Source organism: Gadus chalcogrammus, chromosome 20, assembly GCF_026213295.1.
Source record: "Gadus chalcogrammus isolate NIFS_2021 chromosome 20, NIFS_Gcha_1.0, whole genome shotgun sequence".
In the NCBI taxonomy this organism is placed as follows: domain Eukaryota; kingdom Metazoa; phylum Chordata; class Actinopteri; order Gadiformes; family Gadidae; genus Gadus; species Gadus chalcogrammus.
Window position 1 is genome coordinate 1163622 of NC_079431.1, and position 21476 is coordinate 1185097.

Consider the following 21476-nt stretch of genomic DNA (forward strand, 5'->3'; position numbering starts at 1 on the left):
CACAAGGTAAACAAATCAAATTAAGTAAAATATCCAGAATGAAATCTATTCATCAGATTGAGTCCATATTAACTCACATATTGTATGCAGATAAGTAAAGCAAAGACATCAAATCCCAGGGTTATTGCTGTTACAATCACCTCATGAATCCTGAACACAGCCAAACCACAAGCCGTTGTCTCACACAAACGAGCCAAATCACAGTTGTAGATTCAGCAATATTAATTGATCTATGCACAACTAAACGCAGTGTTTTTAGCACAGAACATTCTGAGCGTAAGCGTTATCACTGCGCTGATTAAATGTGTTCAGGGAATCATCCGAGCTCTGCTTAGTGTTTTGGGAACAGTTCTTAGATTATTTTAGCTTTTTAATTCCACTCGATGAACAACCAGCCTGCTTCTTCTCACCCACCTATTGGAGCGTCAAAGGCCTCCATGCTAGGAGCTAGTAAAGCTATGTGTGAGGAGAGAGGGAGAGGATAACAGAACTGTCAACTCTGTGAAAACAGACGTAAGAACAGAACATGCTTCGTATGCATCGTATGTTTTTTATGTATCTCATGTATCTGATTTATGTGATGGTGAAATGATGTGTACTCAATATGAGTGATAACTTTTTACGAGGGATTACATGAAAGCGTCCATGTTCACCAAAGTGACGTGAGCATTGGGGGATTTGATCACATAACACAAGCAACACTAAGTCATGAGTTCACTGGAAGCAGTTCAGATCCCTCCTCACCTTGGAACCTCTGTATCCGTCCCTTGCCAAAGGGCATGGGCAGGTTGAGGGGGACGTAGTGCTCGTGGTTGCAGATGACGCGCAGGAACTCAAACTTGAACTCAAATAAGGTCTGGGTACAAAAATATAAAACACAACAACACAGCTTTAATATAGTAACAATTATTATTAAAAAGCAAAACGATAACCTCTAAAAACATTCTGCAGAGACTAAAAAGATGCAGATATTATCACTGTACGTTCTAATCATGCTTTTTAATGACTCTGCAGAGGAGTGAATGAATGGATGAGGAGCTGGGTGAGTGAATGAGGGTCTGGGTGAGTGAATGAGGGGCTGGGTGAATGGATGAGGAGCTGGGTGAGTGAATGAGGGGCTGGGTGAGTGAATGAGGGTCTGGGTGAGTGAATGAGGGGCTGGGTGAGTGAATGAGGGGCTGGGTGAGTGAATGAGGGGCTGGGTGAGTGAATGAGGGGCTGGGTGAGTGAATGAGGAGCTGGGTGAATGAATGAGGGGGGGGGTGAGTGAATGAGGGGCTGGGTGAGTGAATGAGGAGCTGGGTGAGTGAATGAGGGGCTGGGTGAGTGAATGAGGAGCTGGGTGAGTGAATGAGGAGCTGGGTGAGTGAATGAGGGGCTGGGTGAGTGAATGAGGGGCTGGGTGAGTGAATGAATGAGGGGCTGGGTGAGTGAATGGATGAGGAGCTGGGTGAGTGGGCTCCTTACCTTGGGGTCACCGGGCATGAAGCAGTGAATGTAGTTGTTTATCTGCTTGAAGACGAAGCCTCGGTCCATCAGAGTGAAACACCGCTGCAACATAAACACAAACCGCGTCAACGACAAAAACAGAATCCTCTGTGACCTCTGTGTACCTCAGTCAGTATCTTACAATGTATACGCATCACGCACACACGTATGGTGCTTCTACATCATCCCAAATAACGATCTACAAGCTGGTGTTGGAGGGAGCCTCACCTTGACGAAGACGGCCAGGCTGTGGTTGGCGTTGCGGGCGGCGTCCAGGTTGTCTTTGTACTTCTGGGTCACGTGGGGCATCATCATGTTGACCAGCGTCTCCACCGTGTGGTGGAAGGACGCCGAGAACCGCTGGTTCCTCGACAGCTGGGGGGGAACCGGCAGGAAGTCATGTTATTAACCAACCAGGAGGTCATGTTGTTACACAACCAGGAAGTCATGTTATTACACAACCAGGAAGTCATGTTGTTACACAACCAGGAGGTCATGTTGTTACACGACCAGGAAGTCATGTTATTAGACAACCAGGAAGTCATGTTATTAACCAACCAGGAAGTCATGTTGTTACACAACCAGGAAGTCATGTTATTACACAACCAGGAAGTCATGTTATTACACAACCAGGAAGTCATGTTATTACACAACCAGGATTTCATGTAATGACACGATTGGTGTGACAGCTATAACGCAACCAGGAAGTCATATTAGTACACGATTGTTCCTTAGCTTTACAGCATCTTTAATTTCATAATAATATAATGTGAAATATTACAGTAAAAACCCCAAGGGCTACACAGAGGGCGAGTCAGGTGATGTTAATCACAGGAGCTAGACAGAAGCCCTCGGGCCTACATGCTGCTAGCAATTAGTTTGGGCAAAAAGGACTACATTTGTAAATAGTAAATAGTATAGTGGTACCCCTTTGCATTGTGGGAGAATGAGTTTGTTCCTAGCACAGTGGAGCTTGAGATTACACAGGGTGGCTCGGTGGGGTAAATTATCTTAAGGAATGTTGTGGGTTATAGAGCATGCATGCCTGGAGGGGGGGGGTGTGTGTTATCTGAGGCTGTGGATACTGCGGTGGCCTCACAGGTCCAGGCACGCGGTGAACTCGGGCTGAGCTCCGGCAGGAAGCGGAGACTGATTGCAGCCGCCGAGTCAACAGAGAGCGCAGCGTGAGTCAGATCACATCACCGGTGCCTGCCACGTACCTTCACTTTACCGCTCTCGATCAGGTACTGCGCCATGGACTTCACCAGCGCCTCGAAGAAATACCAGGAGTACTGGGAGAGAGGGGTGGAGACGATGGAGAGTCAATACTGAACAGTATCTTATTACTTAATTAATAGGGTATTCAACCACTCAACAGTGGTTCAATCTCTATCAGCATATACATTTATGCAGGTAGTGCAGCATAGGCAGTTGATAATAAAATGCATTTACATCTATATATATATTTTCTGACGTTCTTTCCATATCGGTTGATTTATTTAGTATTTCTCTGTTTTAACCATCCTGTAGTTCTGCCCCTGGGACCAACCCAGTCCTCTCTGGGGGGAGCAGAGAGCTGTCCTCCCCCAGGAGCAGTGTGCCGCACGCCGGCCTCTCACCTTCAGCAGCTTGTTGCTGGTGAGGAAGTCTGTGGACGGTTTCAGGATGGCCGTCATGGCCTTGGCCAGCTCCTCGTGGACCAACCGGGTGGTGGACGCCGTGAACGACTCCGTCTTGAACACAAACTGCAGCGCAGGAGGACAGGACATTAACGTTTAGATTACATTCAGGACATTTAGCAGACGCTTTTATCCAACGCGACTTACAATAAGTACATTTGTCAGAAGAAAGAGAAGCAGCAACATATCTCTGTCTCTACAGTGAGGATGTTCATAGAACCAAGTGCCGAGCACTAACTATCACTAGGTTAACCCATTCCCCGTGCACAACAGAGATAGCTAGGATAAGATACTAAACAACTAAGTACTAAATACGACGAACAATAAGCATGTACATTAAGTGCCACATTAAAGGACATCTCTGCGTGCTGACAGTGTCGGTGGCTGAGAGTCGGTGGGAGTTTGGGGGGGTTCTGGGGGTTGTGGGGAGGTGTTTGTGTTAGGGCTGCGTTACCTTGACGTAGGACCTCAGGTAGTGCTCCAGCCCCTCCTCATGGCACTGAGCCACGATGTGGATCATCACTCTGCAGGCCAGCCGTAAAAACACACATAAGTTACAAACCTGGACACTAAAACATGGGAGAAACCAACCATCACCTTCCTTAGTCAACTAAAACAGCTACATCTAAGTAGCTCCATGTATACGTCAAAATATGAAAATGTCTTGAATTCTAAAATAAATAAGTATCTTTAAGGACTTACATCTTTCATATTATCTCATCCATTTGATTATCTATTATATTTGCATTATTTCAAGCTTGAAATAAGTCTTCAGTTGAGTCTAATGATGAACATCCCCCCCATAAGAGTGTCTTCAGGAGTTAAAGATGAAGCTAGAGTGATGAACACCCCCCCCCCCCCTTCAATGAGGTATCTGAGGAGGAAGAAGCTAGAGTGATGAAGGTGTCTGAGGAGGAAGAAGCTAGAGTGATGAAGGTGTCTGAGGAGGAAGAAGCTAGAGTGATGAAGGTGTCTGAGGAGGAAGAAGCTAGAGTGATGAAGGTATCAGAGGAGGAAGAAGCTAGAGTGATGAAGGTGTCTGAGGAGGATGAAGGCGTACCGCGTGACGTTGACCGCCACCTCCTCGTTGGAGGCCGCCGTCAGAACCCTGAACAGCTGGTTGAGCACGGTGGGCAGGAAGTTGATCATCACGTGGCTCTCCATGGCGTGGAGACTCTGAGGGGGAGGAGTCAGGCGGATGACATCAGGGCCAACAGGACGGTGATGAAGATAACACGTTTTATTAATGAAGCTGTTTTTATTCTCAGGACTCAAAGTACATAAAAATACATAAAGTACAGGAGGGAAATACAAACAACAATATGGAACAAAAATATCAACACATTTAAAAAAAAAATCAATGTGTGTAATGATGACTATCCAACTGTAGAGGGAGGGCAAGGTCACCGAAGGGCGTTGTGAGGACACATTCAGAGGTCGTGTGTTAATGATCCTGGAGTTTGAAGTGTGTATTGGGAATGATCGCATCCTGGGGTGGATGTTAACGTTTCAGTCACTGATATGAACGGATGGGACCTGACAGACATGCTCCGCAGATAGGAATGAGATTCAACATGATAGGGCGAAAAGGTCCACACGCACGCACACACACACACACACACACACACGCACACACACACACACACACACACACACACACACACACACACACACACACACAGGTAAGGTAAACAGAGTGGATCTTGACTGCCCGTTTGGCCCAGAGTGGATCCAATCACGGAGGGGAAGCTCCCGCTTCCTGCCGCTGTCCCCCTCCCCTAGCGGACGCGGGGGGGTGGAGCGACGCCAGGGGCGGCGGCAGGAAGGCAATAAGGCACAAGGACGCTCGCCCCAGCTGCACGGGAGCCACCGCGGAGAGCTTTACGGCCGCGGCGAGGACGTGGACCACATCCTGCCCGCTCCCCGCGCCGGACACTGGCCCGAGGTCGGCCAAGGCGGGAAACAGACGGTACGAACCGCCCGCGGGCCGCTCTGACCCCCCGCGGTCACGGCCTGCCTATTGTTCCAGTGCACTTTGATGTTTACGTTGGAGGAGCCCGGGAGGTCACGCCCCCCCCCCCCCCCCCCGTGTTGGTTCAGTACCGGGGGACAAAGGGCCCCGGCCCTCAGCGAGGAGCGGCTCGTATCAACAACATTGTCCTGCCCACCCCCCCCCACCCCGCATAAACAACCAGCCGCGGACAAACGGCCGAACACAGATGGAGAGATAGAGAAACCAACCAGGGCGAGGGGGGGGAGGGGGAGGGGGAGGGGGAGGGGGAGGGGGAGGGGGGGGGGGACAGCGCTGAGAGGACGTCAGCGGCCTGCTGGCCGGGACTGTTTAGCATCGGCCTTTTCTGTGTGTGCGTGCGTGTGCATTTGTGTGTCTGTGTGTGTGTGTGCATGCGTGTGCATGTGCTTCTGCAATACGTGCATGGCGTGTGCGTGTGTGTGCGCCCATGTGCGTCACCCCATCAGAGCGATAAGGCGAGGAGCCCTTGTCAGCGTAGCTCCGCGGCTCCGCGGCCGGGAGGGGGGCGTACCTTCAGGTACTTGACCAGCTCCCCCCCAGACGTGGGCGGCTGGGCTGCGGCGCTCTGGCAGTGCTGGAAGAAGTTGTGCAGATGCTGATCCTGGAGAGGGGAGAGGAGGGGGGAGAGGGGGGAGAGGGGGGAGGAGAGGAGAGGAGCGGGAGACGAGAGGGAAGAGGGGAAAGGAGGGGGAGACGAGAGGGAAGAGGGGAGAGGAGGGGGAGACGAGAGGGGAGAGGAGGGGGGAGAGGAGAGGGGAGAGGGGCGAGGAGGGAGAGGAGAGGGGAGAGGAGAGGAGGGGGGAGAGGAGGGAGAGAAGAGGAAGAGGAGGGGGAGACGAGAGGGGAGAAGAGGGAGAGGAGGGGGAGACGAGAGGGAAGAGGGGAGAGGAGGGGGGAGAGGAGGGGGGAGAGAAGGGTTGAGGAGGGAGGGGAGAGGAGGGGGGAGAGGAGGGGGGAGAGGGGAGAGGAGGGGGGAGAGGGGGAGAGGAGGGGGAGAGGGGAGAGGAGGGGTTAGGCTCTGGACCCAGAAGCTGTAGATCGTACTGACGTAGATCCAGAGGGACGTGTCTGACCTGGGTGTACACGGTGGAGACCAGGTGAGTGGACACCTTGAAGAGCGGCTTGCCTCCGTCCACCCACTTGACGTCAGGGCCGGAGTGCTAACATCACAACAACAACAACAACAACAACGATTCTTGTTAGTAATGCTCTCAAATTGAGTGGCTTTATGGTAGTACCCCATCAAAGGGGGCCGAGGGGAGTCCTCGGCTCCCCCTCGGCCCCCCTCGGCTCCCCTTGGCCCCCCTTGGCCCCCCTCGGCTCCCCTCGGCTCCCCTACCTTGGTGGCTCCGTCCTGGCCGCTGAGGTAGCCGGCGGGCAGGCTGGAGGCCACGGAGGCCTGGCTCTCGTTCATGATCATCCGGCCGTCCTTCAGCAGGGGGATCCAGGCGTAGCCCACTGGGGGGGGGGGGGGGGGGGGGTGGTCAGTCATCACAGCGTCACAGACGAACACAGGATAGGACAGCACCTGTTTACTCACTACTCTGGGATCCCGCTGACGCTTTTCTACCAAGCCGCTGTCAGTGGCTATTCTTTTCATTAATCCATGAGTAGGTCAGGGGGGGGGACATCTTGCTCAAAGGTGCTTACCATCATTGTAAACATTGGGTTTCAAACCCAGAACCTTTTGTCTTACTGATAGAATGTCCTGTCCCATGAGAGTGGTCCAGAGCTTGTTTAAACACATTGATGTCATCATCCCACAATAAGTTCCTCAGTGAGGGATGGGTTCAGTGCGTCGCGTACCTTGGGTCTCCACCATGTCCCTCTTCTTGGTGCTGGCCTTGCTGTTGCTGTCACAGCTGACGTGGTAGAAGGTGAAGAGCAGGTGGTGCCTCTCGTGGAGCTGGGTCGGCAGCTCGATCTTGAACTGAAGGAGGAGCAGATTACAACTTTAAAACACTGCAGTCTCGCTGGTGCTTCATGCGTTCCTACGTGCGCGCGCGTAGGAACGCGCGAAGCACGCACGCACGCACACGTGACGTGTGCGTCTCGGTCGTCAACACTGTGACGACCGAGAGAGGGCACAGGGTGACGGGGAGATGGGGGGGCACAGGGTGACGGGGAGATGGGGGGGCACAGGGTGACGGGGAGATGGGAGGGCCTCTCACCTCGTCGTAGAACTCGGGGTTGTGTTGGTGGTGGAGCACTGCAGCTAAGGCGCTCTTGGTGAGCAGCTGCCCCCCCGGCCGCCCGTAGATACACTGTGGGACAGACGGACGTTCGTCACTCATGCACACACGCAGACAAAAGATATAACAGACTACCTACAACTCTATTATTGTATTTCGCACATTTGTATTTTTTAAACTGTTACAGATTTGTATTCTACAAAGGGCTAATTTGTTTAATTGTTATTTTATTTCTTATTTCTATTCTATTTGTCATCTTATTGTAATGTTTTTGAATGTTGCACTATCTCTGCAGGCGCTGCGCCTTCTGCGTCTCCCTGCTGCGTTGGTGTTCACCTTCAGCGGCAGAGCGTCCTCCTCGTCAGAGTCCTTGACCTCGATGCACACCGCGATGTTCCTGGCCTGCGGACGGACGGACAGAACAGAGGCAGTGAGCTGTGGGCCTCGCTGGGGGTCCGCTCCGTGGGGGACAACAAGAGGAGCCCCCGGGGGACACAGCTGACCTTCAGCAGAACGTCACCCAGGAACCCACTGCACTATGCCGCCTGATCTATGGTCATACACGTCGTTTTCTTTTTACAAACGCTGTGTATGAACACATTACATTGTTTTACACCAAAATGCAACCATTAATACACGTGCAATTATTTATATTTAGATTAAGGGCATTTAGCAGACGCTGTTATCCAACGCAAGTATTCGTGAATTATTTTTTGTCCGAAGAGGAGAAACAAAAATACGTCACTCTCGGTACAGTAAGGGGACGATTATACAGTAACTCTATAACGATGCACTTCGTCATTAAGACGGTGGTTCTGCGTACCTTGGCGAAGGCCTTCTGCCCGTCGTACTTGAGCTGACGGGGGTACACGTACAGGTGGTTGTTGTAGGTGGTGAACGGCTGGGAGCACTTAGCGATGCTTGGAACAAACTCCTCCACCTCAAACAGGATGTTGGCCTTCTCGCCGTTATCGAACGACTTCACGGGAATGTAGGACGAGGTAACACAGTCTGAGAGAGAGAGAGAGAGAGAGGGGGGGAGAGAGAGAGAGGGAGGGAGAGAGGGGGGAGAGAGAGAGAGGGAGAGGGGAGAGAGAGAGAGGGAGAGAGGGAGAGAGGGAGAGAGAGAGAGAGAGAGAGAGAGAGAGAGAGAGAGAGAGAGAGAGAGAGAGGGAGAGGGAGAGAGAGAGCAGAATATCTTAACACAGACAGTGATCCCTCAGAGCAGGGTAGATATGGCGTTGCTCTTGCTCTTGGTCCAGCAGCAGGCAGTAACCGGAGCACTCACTGGTGAGGTCGGGAGCCACGCTGTCGATGGTGACGTCCAGGTTCCCCAGGATCACCGGGAGCTTGGCCATCTTCTCAGGTCTGGGGGAGGACAGCAGATAAGAACTCATCATAAGACTGGGGGGGGAGGAGGGGAGACACTGAATGCTAACCTTCAGGTTATCACATTTACACTGGATGGTGAGACACTGCTCGAGGCTTCAGTGGCCAGCTACACCTAACCCAACAGCTGACCTGAGACTAACACCGTCAAGTACTTCCTTCGCATTGGTCACAGAGCATTTAGACACGCAAGACGACATGCGAGGTCAAGACGAGAAACAAGGGCATGTTAATATCCTCCATGATATATCCTGTGCAAGGGTTTACTGAATCGCTGTAGAGACATGCTCTTGAAGCCAACAGGATCCCATTACGTTCAGATGTTAACATTAACAGTAGCTGTCTTGTTATGCACTACATTAAAGCCTACAGGATCACAGTAGGTTCAGATGTTAACACTAACAATAGCTGCTCCTGTTGTGGATTACAATAACGCCCTCAGTAGGTTGAGATGTTAACATTAACAGGGCTCACTTCCTGAAGTCTGCCAGCAGTTTGAACATGTCGTCGTTGGACAGCTTGTTGCTGTCCTGCCGGTACAGCGCCGAGAAGCGCGCGCTCTTGTCCAGCGTCCCGGAAGCGTCTTTAAACAGAGGCCTGGAGGACAGGGGTCAAAGGTCAGCGGAGAGGGGTCAGAGGTGAGGGGTCAGAGTGGGGCAGCCTGACATCATCTCCCACTGCACGCTGGTCTTCACTCGATTATTATTACTAAAGGTCATTATATCATCTTTTATTGTTTTACCTTTTTTTTTTACTAACTTTAGTTAGTATCTTGAGATATAAAAGAACATTTTGAAGTGAGACCTTGCCAAGAAAGGCAGCAGGGCATGAGGTTACATGTTATCTTTACGCACTGTTGTGTAACGCTGTTGTGTAACCCTAACCCAACTCTAACCCAGTTGTGTCCACATTTGAACCCAATTACCCCAAATCCACATTAAACCCCCGGTGTGCTGGTTCAATACCTCGCTGCCCAGGCAAAGGGCATTCTGTACTGCCCCAGCCGGTTGCACGCCCACTTGGCATTCTTCAGAACCTTCTGCGCCACCTAGTGGAGAGAGAGAGCGAGAGAGAGGTAGAGAGAGGTAGAGCGGTAGAGAGAGAGAGAGAGAGAGAGAGAGAGAGAGAGAGAGAGAGAGAGAGAGAGAGGTAGAGAGAGAGAGAGAGAGGTAGAGCGGTAGAGAGGTAGAGAGAGAGAGAGAGAGAGAGAGAGAGAGAGAGGTAGAGAGAGGTAGAGAGAGGTAGAGCGGTAGAGAGGTAGAGAGAGAGAGGAAGCGAGAGAGGTAGAGAGAGAGAGAGAGAGGTAGAGAGAGAGAGAGAGAGAGAGGTAGAGAGAGAGAGGAAGCGAGAGAGGTAGAGAGAGAGAGAGAGAGAGGTAGAGAGAGAGAGAGAGAGAGAGGTAGAGAGAGAGAGAGAGAGAGGTAGAGAGAGAGAGAGGGATAGAGAGAGGTAGAGGTAGAGGGAGAGGGAGAGGGGAGAGAGAGAGAGAGAGAGAGAGAGAGAGAGGAAGAGAGGAAGAGAGAGAGGTAAAGAGAGAGGTAGAGGTAGAGAGAGAGAGAGAGAGAGAGAGAGAGAGGAAGAGAGAGAGGTAAAGGTAGAGAGAGAGAGAGACGTAGATGGACAATGAACAGTGGGAGAGAGAGACAGAGACAAAAGCTTTACCCAACGGGAAACAGATGGTTTTCAGCTTCCCGCTTAACATTGGCAGCCTGTTTAAACCAAAGAGCTGAAACATGGCAGCCAATCACAACACAGACGCATACAGGAGCCCAGAGGAGATACTCGTCTTGGGCACACAGAGATGCATTCTTTGGCCGACCGAGATAAAGAGACTCCATCCCAACGACGTGCAAATCGGATCAGCATCGAATTACTGACTCATGTTGATGCCCACTGATGCTGTACTGCCTCGCCCCCAGAGGGGTCACGACCCCAACTGAACTGCCTCGCCCCCAGAGGGGTCACGACCCCAACTGAACTGCCTCGCCCCCAGAGGGGTCACGACCCCGGCTGAACTGCCTCGCCCCCAGAGGGGTCACGACCCCGACTGTACTGCCTCGCCCCCAGAGGGGTCACGACCCCGGCTGAACTGCCTCGCCCCCAGAGGGGTCACGACCCCGACTGTACTGCCTAGCCCCCAGAGGGGTCACGACCCCGGCTGAACTGCCTAGCCCCCAGTTTGTACTTGTCTGTGTGTGTGTGTGTGTGTGTGTGTGTGTATGTGTGTGTGTGTAAGTGTAAGTGTGTGTGTGTGTACGTGTGTGTGTGTGTGTGTAGTACGTGTGTGTGTACTTGTTTGTGTGCGTGTGTGTGTGTGTGTGTGTGTATGTGTGTGTGTGTGTACGTGTGTGTGTGTGTGTGTACGTGTGTGTACGTGTGTGTGTGTGTGTGTACGTGTGTGTGTGTGTGTGTGTGTGTACGTGTGTGTGCGTGTGTGTTCACGTGGCCCTATACTTTTACCAGTTAGACCCTGATCCCTTATCATGTGGAAACTCATTCCTATCCGCTGAGCATGTGTAAGAAAGCAGATGAGAAGCACATATGTGTGTGCGTGCGCGTGTGTGTGCGTGCGTGCGTGAGCATGTGTGTGTATGTGTGAGCCTGTGTATGTGTATGCGTGAGCATTTTCTGTGTGTATAAGTGTGTGTATGTGTGAGCATGTGTTTGTAGATGTGAAAGCGTGCGTGTGTGTGCGTATGCATGTGTTCCCCCTGCCCCTCCTCACCTTGGTGGAGTCGGAGCTCTTCATGTAGGGCTCTGCACAGTGGGTGATCCCTCCCTGCAGGATCTTCTCCACGCGCGCCACCAGGAAGATCTCCGGGTGGGGGCAGGTCACCGAGAACACCCCCTGGGGAGGGAGAACACGTTCCGCTCAGAAGACGCCACACATCAAACGACCGTAATCAGGAGTCCAGACGAGGGGACGGACGGGATAACGCTCATCGCTACGAAAAACTGCTTTTGGTGAGGAGGGTAGAGCCCAGCGTGGTGGGTGTGTTAGGTGTGTGTTGGTATGTGTGTTTGGTGTGTGTGTTGGTGTGTGCGTTCGGTGTGTGTGTTTGGTGTGTGTCCCGTGAGAACGGGACACACACCAAACACACACACCAAACGGGATGGAGCTCTCAAGGATAACATTTAGAGCTCAGGTTCTCCAACAACTTTGTACTGATAAACTCAGATATGAATCATCCATCCTGGATTCATGATGAGTGTACCTTTCTGGGGTACTGCATGGCCGCCTCGGGAACACCGTGGACCAATCGCTGCGCTCCGTGGACAGAGTCCCCGCCCCCGTTGATGTAGTGGCTGCCGTTATTGGGCAGCATGCCCCTGACGGAGGGGTGGTTGAGGTCCACGTGGAAGTCTGAGGAGATCTTCCTGCTGTTCTGGATGTCGAACAGGGACAGGGTGACGTAGAACGGCTCCACCTGCAGAAGGAACAGAAGGAGAACCGACCGCTGAGAAACAAACAACAGAATCTCCCAGTGAAGAAGTTGTTAATGAGTCTAGTCAACTCGTACCACATAATTCACAAAGAGCCTTTTTTGTGTCTGCGAGGACACTAAAGTACTTAAGTGTCGAGTCGGGACAACACCAGACGACTTATACCACGATGAGCCGGTAACCATGCCAACCTCATCTCTTGGCGAGACAGATGCTGATGGGATGGAGCCCGAACCATCCCTTCCTCTCCCCCCCCCCCCCGCGCTAAGCTCATTAGCTAGAGTGGTGAGCGGGCGTAATGCACGGGCCATCGATCGCTGCCATGACAACAGAGACGGACCGACCCATCCTGCTTACGTTGGTGGTGGGCCCCTCTTCATTCTCCGCCACGCAGCTCTGCAGGTTGAAGGAGAGGTCGTTGCAGTTCACCAGGATGCGCTTCCCAAACTTCTCCTCAAACGGTTTCCCGTCCGGCTCGATCCCCGAGAAGTCCAGTTTCTGTCCATCGGAGGAAAGAGGAGAAGGCTGAGTGCTCCGGGGTCGTCACGGCGATGAGATAAACGTCCTCCTCTGTGCTCTGTTTCCTTTACCTGCGTGTCGGGGTCCAGGGTGAACAGCTTGAACCTGGTCTCGTTCCTCATCTTGGATTCGATGTCCCGCGCGCTCTGAGGACAGCACACGCGTTACATTTCAGTTTGCTCGCCAGTGCACCTTTTCATACTCAACAGATTTGATCATCGTCAGGACAGCCCTGCACATTGTGTGTGCGTCTGGAAGTAAGGTGTTGTGTTTTACGAGCTGACATAAACGGGGGCCCGACGGGTCCAGGGGTTAAAGAGAAGGGGGCTCCGGTAGAGACTGCGGTGGGGAGCCGTGCAACACACCCAGCTGTCCACACGGCTGCAGGCCTCCAGACAGACGTTATGGTAACCCTGACCTGTCGGCCACAGCCCTGACAGGATAACAGTTCTGTCCGTATGCACCTCAAACCCAGCGGAAGAAATGATGATGTGCCACATTGATATTAAGGGGGAATGTGTTACATTTTTAAGACAGCTGCCATAATAACAACGTGCCAACGACCGCTAGTGTGTTTATATAGTGTGTGTGTTCTTTTAAGTATGGTTTATGAATTCAAATGTGCTACGCTTATCATTCAAAGACCGTGGAGATGTCCAGTCTCAGGTTGAACCTTAGAATGTTACTGAGACAAACATCCATAACGCATCCATAATGTCCCTGATGAAGCGTTCAACCAGAGGACCGTTGTGACGACCTACCTGGAAGCTGTCCATGCTCCCGGAGGAGCTGTCCGACTTCCCCATCTCGTCGTCTACGGAGGAGATAAAGAAGAAGAGTTAAGTCGACAGAGCAACAAAAAGGGGGCGGCGGGTAAGTCAACGGTGTTGAGGCAGAAAGCCGCAGCCGAGACACGCTAAGTCCGACGTTTTGGACTCGCTAAACAGCAATTGTGTGGAAGGGATCAGTCGGCTTAGCAGAGGCTGAGCTGTTAGGGTGCTGGGACAGAGCACCCCTCCTCCCCCAACCCCCCCCACCCCCACCCAGACGTCAGTGTGTGTGGGCTGGGGGGGTGGGGGGGGGGTTCAGGTCAGGTTGTGCGGGGTGCTGGCTGCACCCATTCCCCTTCCACGGTGTGATTAATGAAACACAGGAGCGAGGAGATGAGCCAGGCTGTGTTAGCCTGAAGCCAGTCAGACGGCTTCCTCTGAGGGGCTTCCATGGTGAGACCGGAGGGGGGAGGGTTAGACCCACACCTGGGTGGTCTCGCTAGACACGGATGGAAAGTGAAGTCTCGACGGGCGGATGAAGGTGTGGAGGAACCACTTTGAATCAGACGCATAAACAAGCAAAGCTGTTTATCCTGCCGTGGCGGCTTCATTATGCGCTGGTCTACCCGTGACGAGCCAGTAAAGCTAGGATCACCCAAACAGTGGTCCTCCCCTTGTGCGTGTCGTCATCTGAACCACAACTCTGACATGAAAAGCTCCATGAAGAACAGCTTAAGAGGAGCATAAAGACTGACGCGGGTGATGGACGTCCACGTTATTCTAAACTGTTTGTTAAGAAAGTCCTAATATTGCTATTTTTTTGAAGACATTTTTCTCTGACACTCGTCTGATGAGTGCATTTTCCAAGGAAGAGGACGGTAATATTCTAAGTGGTCATGGAAACATAAACACACAGGCAGCCATGAAGCACCGGGCTGTCACCCAACCACACGTGTGCACACACACACACACACACCCCCACACACACACGGCAGACACATCCCAGACACATTGCTCCTCATACACAAACCTCTTCCTACTCGCACAGAGAATCCCCCCACCCCACACACCCCTACTCCACCCCCCCCCCCCCCACACACACACACACACGGCCACCCACCGTCGTGGAGGTCCCCGTTCCTCTTGTCCTGCATGGCGACCTCGAAGCTGCTGTGGAGGATCTTGTTGAGGGTGGCCACCCACTCCTCCATCTCGCCCTCCCCCTCCGCCGCCAGCAGGTAGGTGCTCTTGTCCTGCATCTTCAGCTCGAAGGCGAACCGCCGCACCTTGGTGTTCTGCACGGAGACACACACACACACACACACAGACACACACACACACAATCAGGGCGGGGACACAGGGACTGATGGGAGCATCGCACTTCTTCTGCAGTCCTGTATCGTCAGGTATACAAGATACATTCTTTAATAAACCAACAGATGCAGTCAGAGGGCGGTTTGACGTGTAACCGAAAGGTTGCTAGTTCGACCCCCGGCTCCTGCTAGTGTTGAGGTGTCCCTGAGCGAAACACCTCACCCTCGAGCTGGCTGTCCCCTTGCATGAATAACCCCGCCATCGGTGTGTGCATGTGTGCATGAATGGGAGGAAATATTGTAAAGCGCTTTAAGTGGCCACTGGTTAGAAAAGTGCAACATAAATGCAGTCCATTTGAAACACAACATTATCTCAGTGGAAGGAAATGTACGGTATTGTCCTATAGAGGGCGCTGCAGTGTGTTAGCCTAAAGTCCATTTGCATCCACCTTGTTCTGTTCTGTATTTCCACTTTTATTTACCAACAAACGGTGGAACTGTAGAACCGAAAACCCAACGTGACAAGAACACCACAAAGAACCCAAGGAGAGAAAACGTATCGCAGTACGTATTGCTTCGTCAACTCCAGAGTCGCCGGATCGTCTGAGGAGCTCCGGCCGATTCCCGTCGGTTCCCCACGACGCACGGGAGGAGATAACAGCAGGGGATAGGTGGGCTCAGAGCGGTGGTCTGCGAGGCTTACCGGGTTTCACTGCGGGTTTCACTGCGGGTTCTACCGCTGCCTTCCTACAATAACCAGACCACACACGGGGGGGAGTGCTGCACACCAGAGAGGGAGAGATGTCTGTTGTTCTAAAGGTGGGAGGTCACGTGCCTGCCAAGTGTTCCATGATGAATCAGCCCGAGTTTCTCTATTCTTCGGAGTGGGATTATGGCACCTTAGGAAGAACGTTTCCATCAAAGCGTCCAATGGCACTCGGGGATATGGCCGACGGCCACTGGAGCACAGCAGGAGGCCGGTGGCTGGGATGTGTGGCAACACACTCACTAAAGGCCTGCTCCTAAGGAATGCTCATCAGCGTTCACAAAGGCCATTGTTGTACTCCAACTATGACCAAGAAAACCGAATACTGTATGAATATGTTGAATGCATTTGTGCATGACTGTGAATGTATGTGATGTAAATGAGGAACTGCCAAAAAGCCACCTCCAAAATCCACGTTTTCCCAATGAAATGTAAAGGACCGTCGCAGTGTGTGATGTGTGGTGGACGTGGACGCCCCGACCCAGCTGTGGCTCCCATCCACAGAGAGTTGGGGGAGCAGGGAGAAGGAGAGCAGAGTGCTTCCATATGTGTGAGATGACAGCCAGCTCAGAGTTTGAGGAGTCTTCTAAGAAGAGCTGCTGATGGAGGCAAAAAACTATGGAGTTGGAACGGCAGAATGGAACTTTGACCTGCAATCCACCAGGACGTTTGGCGACGTCCAAGTATAACCTGATCCTTAGCATCCTTAGCGTGTTGGCGGCTAAATCTTATCCCAGCTGCTGAATTGGCTTTAAACACAGGAGAGCTATCGTAGCAGTCACTTCTGGTACAGCGCGGACAATGCTACGAGTCTTCCAGTAAAACGTTCGTCAGAGACGTCCATCAGGAGTCATCTTTTGTTTGGTTTTGGTTATGTTATTATTTGAGTTCCGCATATGGTTATAGTCATTGCAGTTGTTGGAGCTATTGTTATGAATGTGGTTACAGTTGATGTTCTTGGGGATCAATAGAGTACCAACTTACAACCAACTAACTAACTGAATAACTACCTAACTAACTAGCTGATCTACTGACTGTTGTTAGCGGGGCCAACACTAGGAGCGGCGTTGGGGAGTGTCTGGGCGGGGGAACGGCGGCTGCAGGCGAGCTGAGTAAACACACGAGAACGACCGGGGGCGTCGGGAGGGGAGTCAGACAGGAGGGATCAACAAGGGACGCATTACGACGCCTGACAGGCAACAGAGGGGAAAGGAATCTCTTTTTGAAACGCGGCCTAATACAACCCAACACGAACCAGGGACACCGAAACTCCCCCTGAGCTTAGGGTTTACAGGTCATCATGCCCTCTGGGGTCAGAGGTCATCATGCCCTCTGGGGTCAGAGGTCATCATGCCCTCTGGGGTCAGAAGGCATCATGCCCTCTGGGGTCAGAAGGCATCATGCCCTCTGGGGTCAAATGTTATCATCCTCTCTGAGGTCAGAGGTCATCATGCCCTCTGGGGTCAGAGGTCATCATGCCCTCTGGGGTCAGAGGTCATCATGCCCTCTGGGGTCAGAGGTCATCATGCCCTTTGGGGTCAGAGGTCATCATGCCCTCTGGGGTCGGAGGTTCATCATGCCCTCTGGGGTCAAATGTTATCATCCTCTCTGGGGTCAGAGGTCATCATCCTCTCTGAGGTCAGAGGTCAACATGCTCTCTGGGGTCCAAGATTATCTCACTCTCAGAGGTCATTCTCATCTCTGCCTCACCTAGCAGGACCTACAGACAGGAAGCTGTCGAGGACTGTGGGGTATCTTAAAGGGCCGTAGCGGTCTGGGTCTCTCCCGGCTTCACGTCAACATCCGTCAGTGAAAGCAGCCATCAAGTGGACTTTGATGCGGTTTGTGGACGGCATAACAGCGAGTCTTAGTTTGCTAAATGCCTTCCACCGAGACCACAGTGTTACCGCTAGTGTTTACATGTGTGGTCGGCGCGTTCACGCTAACTGCTCTCAGCGAAACGAGTCGGTCGCTCTGACGGATGACATCAGGGACGGATGTTTGACTGAGGTCGCAATGGTTTGTTCACCCTGAACGGTATTTTCCGTTAAACGTATAAACCGAAGGCATACACCACATAGAAGTCCAGGTTACTGGAAGACTAACTGTGTTTCTGCTGCAGTCGGGGACACCGTGTGGTTGGGAGGGGAGTTCATAGTGTGGCTTGGAGGAGGGGGGGGGCGGCTGGAGATAGCTCTGAGGAGAAGGGGGGAGAGACAAATGGAGGAACCCAGGCCCCGTGGACCAGCTGCCGGTCACATTGGGTACATACTGTATATGCACATGTTCAGGTGCCATTGGTGTACGGTGGTACACAGGGTTTTGACCGTGGTGAGTTTGCTTGCGCTCTGTGTGTGTGTTTGTGCTTGCATGTGTTTGTGTGTGTCTGTTTGAGTGTCTGTGTTTGTGTGTGTGTATGTGCTTGCATGTGTGTGTGCTTGCATGTGTGTGTGTCTGTTTGCGTGTCTCCGTTAGCTTTTGTGCAAGTGTGCGTGTATGTGTGTATTTGCGTGCTTGAGTCTGTTTGCGTGTGTGTGTGTGAGTGAATGCATGCTTGCATGTGTGTGTGAATGCATACGTGTATGGATAAGTGTGCATGTGTGTGTGTGTATGGGTGTGTGTGTGCGTGTGTAGCGTATGAAGGGCAGGAGGTTGTTTGTTTGGGTATAACTTTGACCTCCTCCGTCGGTACTGAACGGGACTGTACCTGGATGACGCCCATACAGGAGTCCAGGAAGATGGTTCCTTTGGGCTCCTTGGAGATCTTCTCATCCTTGTAGAAGTTGAGGTTGTAGGAGCCGTCGCCCAGCTGGGTCAGATGGAAGTACCGCCGCTTGAAGGACTGAAACCAAGGCCAGACGAGAGGGCATTAGAACGGGGAGACGAGAGGCCAGGATCCAGCCCGAGATAGCATCGGAAAAACATTGGTGAGAGATGGGAAAACAAAGGATTTGAATTACAGGACATAACAATCTTCCCCTCACAAAGAAACTGATCAATATCTACATCTTCTTGTTGATCTTCTTGTTCTCGGGGAGAACACAAACTTCACATCATTGTTCTAAGAACTTGACACCAGTAAGGGCCGGTTTAGTTTATATATATTTAAAACTAAATGTGGACACGGTGTGTTTGCAGAGATGAAATGGCTAGTTTGCGACCGATGCATTTGGCTTCCATCGCCTCCGATTGGCCAACAACACCACCTGAATGATTAAATCAGAATCTGGTTAAGTGTTCTGGTATCTGCGAATATTTGGCATCAGTCAAAGATGGGCTACTCGAGGGGTGATCTTATCTTCAAGACGACCCAGTTAGACCTGTATCGTGTTTTGGCCGAGATTTGCAGGAATTATTCCATTTCAATTACCGCTCAAGCAGAGACGAGGAGGAAACAGAAAGGGTAGGAAACTCCTGCTGTCTTTGAACAAACTGCCCACACGTACCACTGTGTGTCTACATCGTACCCTGTCAAAAAAGCTGTGTTCGACAACCTACGCGAGGACGCCCCTTTTGGGTTCTCCGTCAGTGTGTCTGGGCCTAGTCGCGTCCTGCTCCGTCAGTCTCTTACCCTCATGGTGACGCTGATGGCGCTGTTCATGTTGCCTTTGTGCAGCCAGCCGTGCTTCGTGATGCCTCCCTTCTGGGATCCCAGCGACGCCGTGTCCTGCAGGAGAACCAACACAGTCAGGGCGCATTCACACTGCCCTCCGTCCGTCAACGGAACTAATTGACTTTGCACGGGACTATCTCGAAAGGCCTAGTGGGTCTGTCCGTTCTGTCGGCTCCGTGGCCTGCGACAAAAAGCTACGATTTTTTTTTACTTTTCAGGCAGCGACGGATCCGTCGGCCAATCAGATCGCGGTTATGCGAATACACTCCACGCGACTACTGGATCTATTTTGCAATAACATGCAGGAAGAAGCAGGAAAAATACGGCCATTTTATTATTTTAAGGGAATTTGGTATTGATAGGATTGTTTTAGTCACCTGCTGTTTGTGTCATCTTTTGTATTTATATCTAGCGGGATTCGATTGGATTTGCTGCAGGCTGCTTCTATAAAGATTACTCCCCCATACGTCAGACACGCTCTCGGTCATCCGCCGACGGACGCATGCAGTGTGAATGCGCCCTTATACCCATGGAGAGCAGAGTGGCTGAACACCATGAAGCAGCACATCCTTCCATCACCTCCGACTGGAGGAACAGGTGGACTGGCGCCGACTCACAGGGACTTTTCAGCAGTGTGTAACTTTGACTCATGAAAGTCAATCTACTGGTGAGGATTGCGACCCTTTTTGTTTTCGTACACTCATTTGTTACATTCTCGGTAACTGGAAAAAGCCCCCGGATTACTCAAACTCATCAATCCCTCTCAAGAGACCCACACATCCATGCAGCGTTCCTGGCTGTGATCCCGTAGGTCGAGGAGAGTGGAGCGGAGGTTGTGGTCGTTATCGAGGCCTTTTGGGAAAACCACACATCACTCCACGCTTTGTGCAGATCTGCAGTTCATTTTGAGGGCTATCTTAAAGGAAGTTCAAAGTTCACATTTCTTGGGAGGCTATCATGGTGTTGCGGGGATTCCCAGGTTGGAGGCTGCGCCGATGGAAGTTGACTCTTAACACAAGCGGGGGCCTAGCCGCCTCCAAACAAGCAGAACATTAAATAAACCCGGACACCAAGTCCAAACAAACCCCCCCATCTCGCAGATACCCCGACAGAACGAGGTCGCACGCCACAGATAATAAAACTAACTTTCTAATCCAACCTGTCTGCAACATCAGAGTGGTGGGTTGTGTCCGTTAGTATCGGAGGGAATGGAGGATTGGGGTTTCAGCTGAGAAGCTTCATCGTGGTTGACATCGGCTCTCCCTTTATGAGGAAACACCGGTACCGGCCCTGTACTGCAGTGGAAACACCGGTACCGGCTCTGTACTGCAGTGGAAACACCGGTACCGGCCCTGTACTGCAGTGGAAACACCGGTACCGGCTCTGTACTGCAGTGGAAACACCGGTACCGGCTCTGTACTGCAGTGGAAACACCGGTACCGGCCCTGTACTGCAGTGGAAACACCGGTACCGGCTCTGTACTGCAGTGGAAACACCGGTACCGGCCCTGTACTGCAGTGGAAACACCGGTACCGGCCCTGTACTGCAGTGGAAAACGACACTCGGTGCAAATGGGTTTTCAATATGCAATCATCTGCTGGTGTTTCTTTTCATTGAGCAGAGGGGGGGGAACTAAGGGCGCGTCTGGAAAGATTCATGGCTCTGCTTCTTTTCATCATGTGCTAGACAACCCAGACTAGTCCCCAAGGAGGAGCACACACACCCGAGAACACACACACACACACACACACACACACACACACACGGTCCAAAGAGAGGGTGACAAATCCCTGGCTTCTCTCTGTCTCAATACAGATTTGCCTCACATAAAGTTGTGAACGTTCAAAATGGAATTTGTTAAAGAGAATACACACACACACACACACACACACACACACACACACACACACACACACACACACACACACACACACACACACACACACACACACACACACACACACACACACACACACACACACACGCACAGTGGGTGAGAGGTTCCCAAAACCGACTTTACACTTTATTGAAAATGTTCAACCTTCTGTTTATTCTATTTCCCAGATAAAGTGTCCAGGAATATGTTAAGCAGAAAAGAGATGAATCCTGTGTACGATAGAGTTCAGTCCCCGAGTCTCTCCTCTTTCACCAAGACAGATAAAGAGAATGCCAGAAAGAAAGAGAGCCCTCTGGTTGGATAACTTATTCAGCAGTATGTGTTTAGGAGAGAGAGATCAAGAGAAAGAGATAAAGAGAGACAGACACATAGAG

At 51.7% G+C, this 21476-nt stretch overlaps 1 protein-coding gene across 7 annotated transcripts in view; it reads right to left on the minus strand.

Annotated features, from left to right (window-relative positions):
• Positions 1–21476, minus strand: part of LOC130373081 (dedicator of cytokinesis protein 9-like) — a 94360-nt gene that overhangs the window by 21392 nt on the left and 51492 nt on the right. For 4 of the 7 annotated variants that reach the window (XM_056579319.1, XM_056579318.1, XM_056579317.1 and 1 more), the window contains exons 6-30: positions 19164–19259; positions 18300–18434; positions 14634–14808; positions 13505–13557; positions 12815–12889; positions 12582–12722; positions 11996–12208; positions 11506–11628; positions 9746–9828; positions 9255–9377; positions 8680–8759; positions 8215–8402; positions 7728–7793; positions 7371–7463; positions 7006–7129; positions 6539–6657; positions 6273–6359; positions 5711–5800; positions 4228–4343; positions 3622–3691; positions 3108–3233; positions 2709–2780; positions 1717–1863; positions 1468–1551; positions 745–856 (exon numbers count right to left, since the gene is read on the minus strand). In XM_056579319.1, coding sequence (XP_056435294.1) covers positions 745–856; positions 1468–1551; positions 1717–1863; positions 2709–2780; positions 3108–3233; positions 3622–3691; positions 4228–4343; positions 5711–5800; positions 6273–6359; positions 6539–6657; positions 7006–7129; positions 7371–7463; positions 7728–7793; positions 8215–8402; positions 8680–8759; positions 9255–9377; positions 9746–9828; positions 11506–11628; positions 11996–12208; positions 12582–12722; positions 12815–12889; positions 13505–13557; positions 14634–14808; positions 18300–18434; positions 19164–19259 — 2791 coding nt within the window. Of the gene's footprint in view, positions 1–414; positions 457–744; positions 857–1467; positions 1552–1716; positions 1864–2708; positions 2781–3107; positions 3234–3621; positions 3692–4227; positions 4344–5710; positions 5801–6272; positions 6360–6538; positions 6658–7005; positions 7130–7370; positions 7464–7727; positions 7794–8214; positions 8403–8679; positions 8760–9254; positions 9378–9745; positions 9829–11505; positions 11629–11995; positions 12209–12581; positions 12723–12814; positions 12890–13504; positions 13558–14633; positions 14809–18299; positions 18435–19163; positions 19260–21476 lie in introns of all 7 variants that reach the window. The other 3 variants (XM_056579314.1, XM_056579316.1, XM_056579313.1) reach the window with 1 other exon arrangement.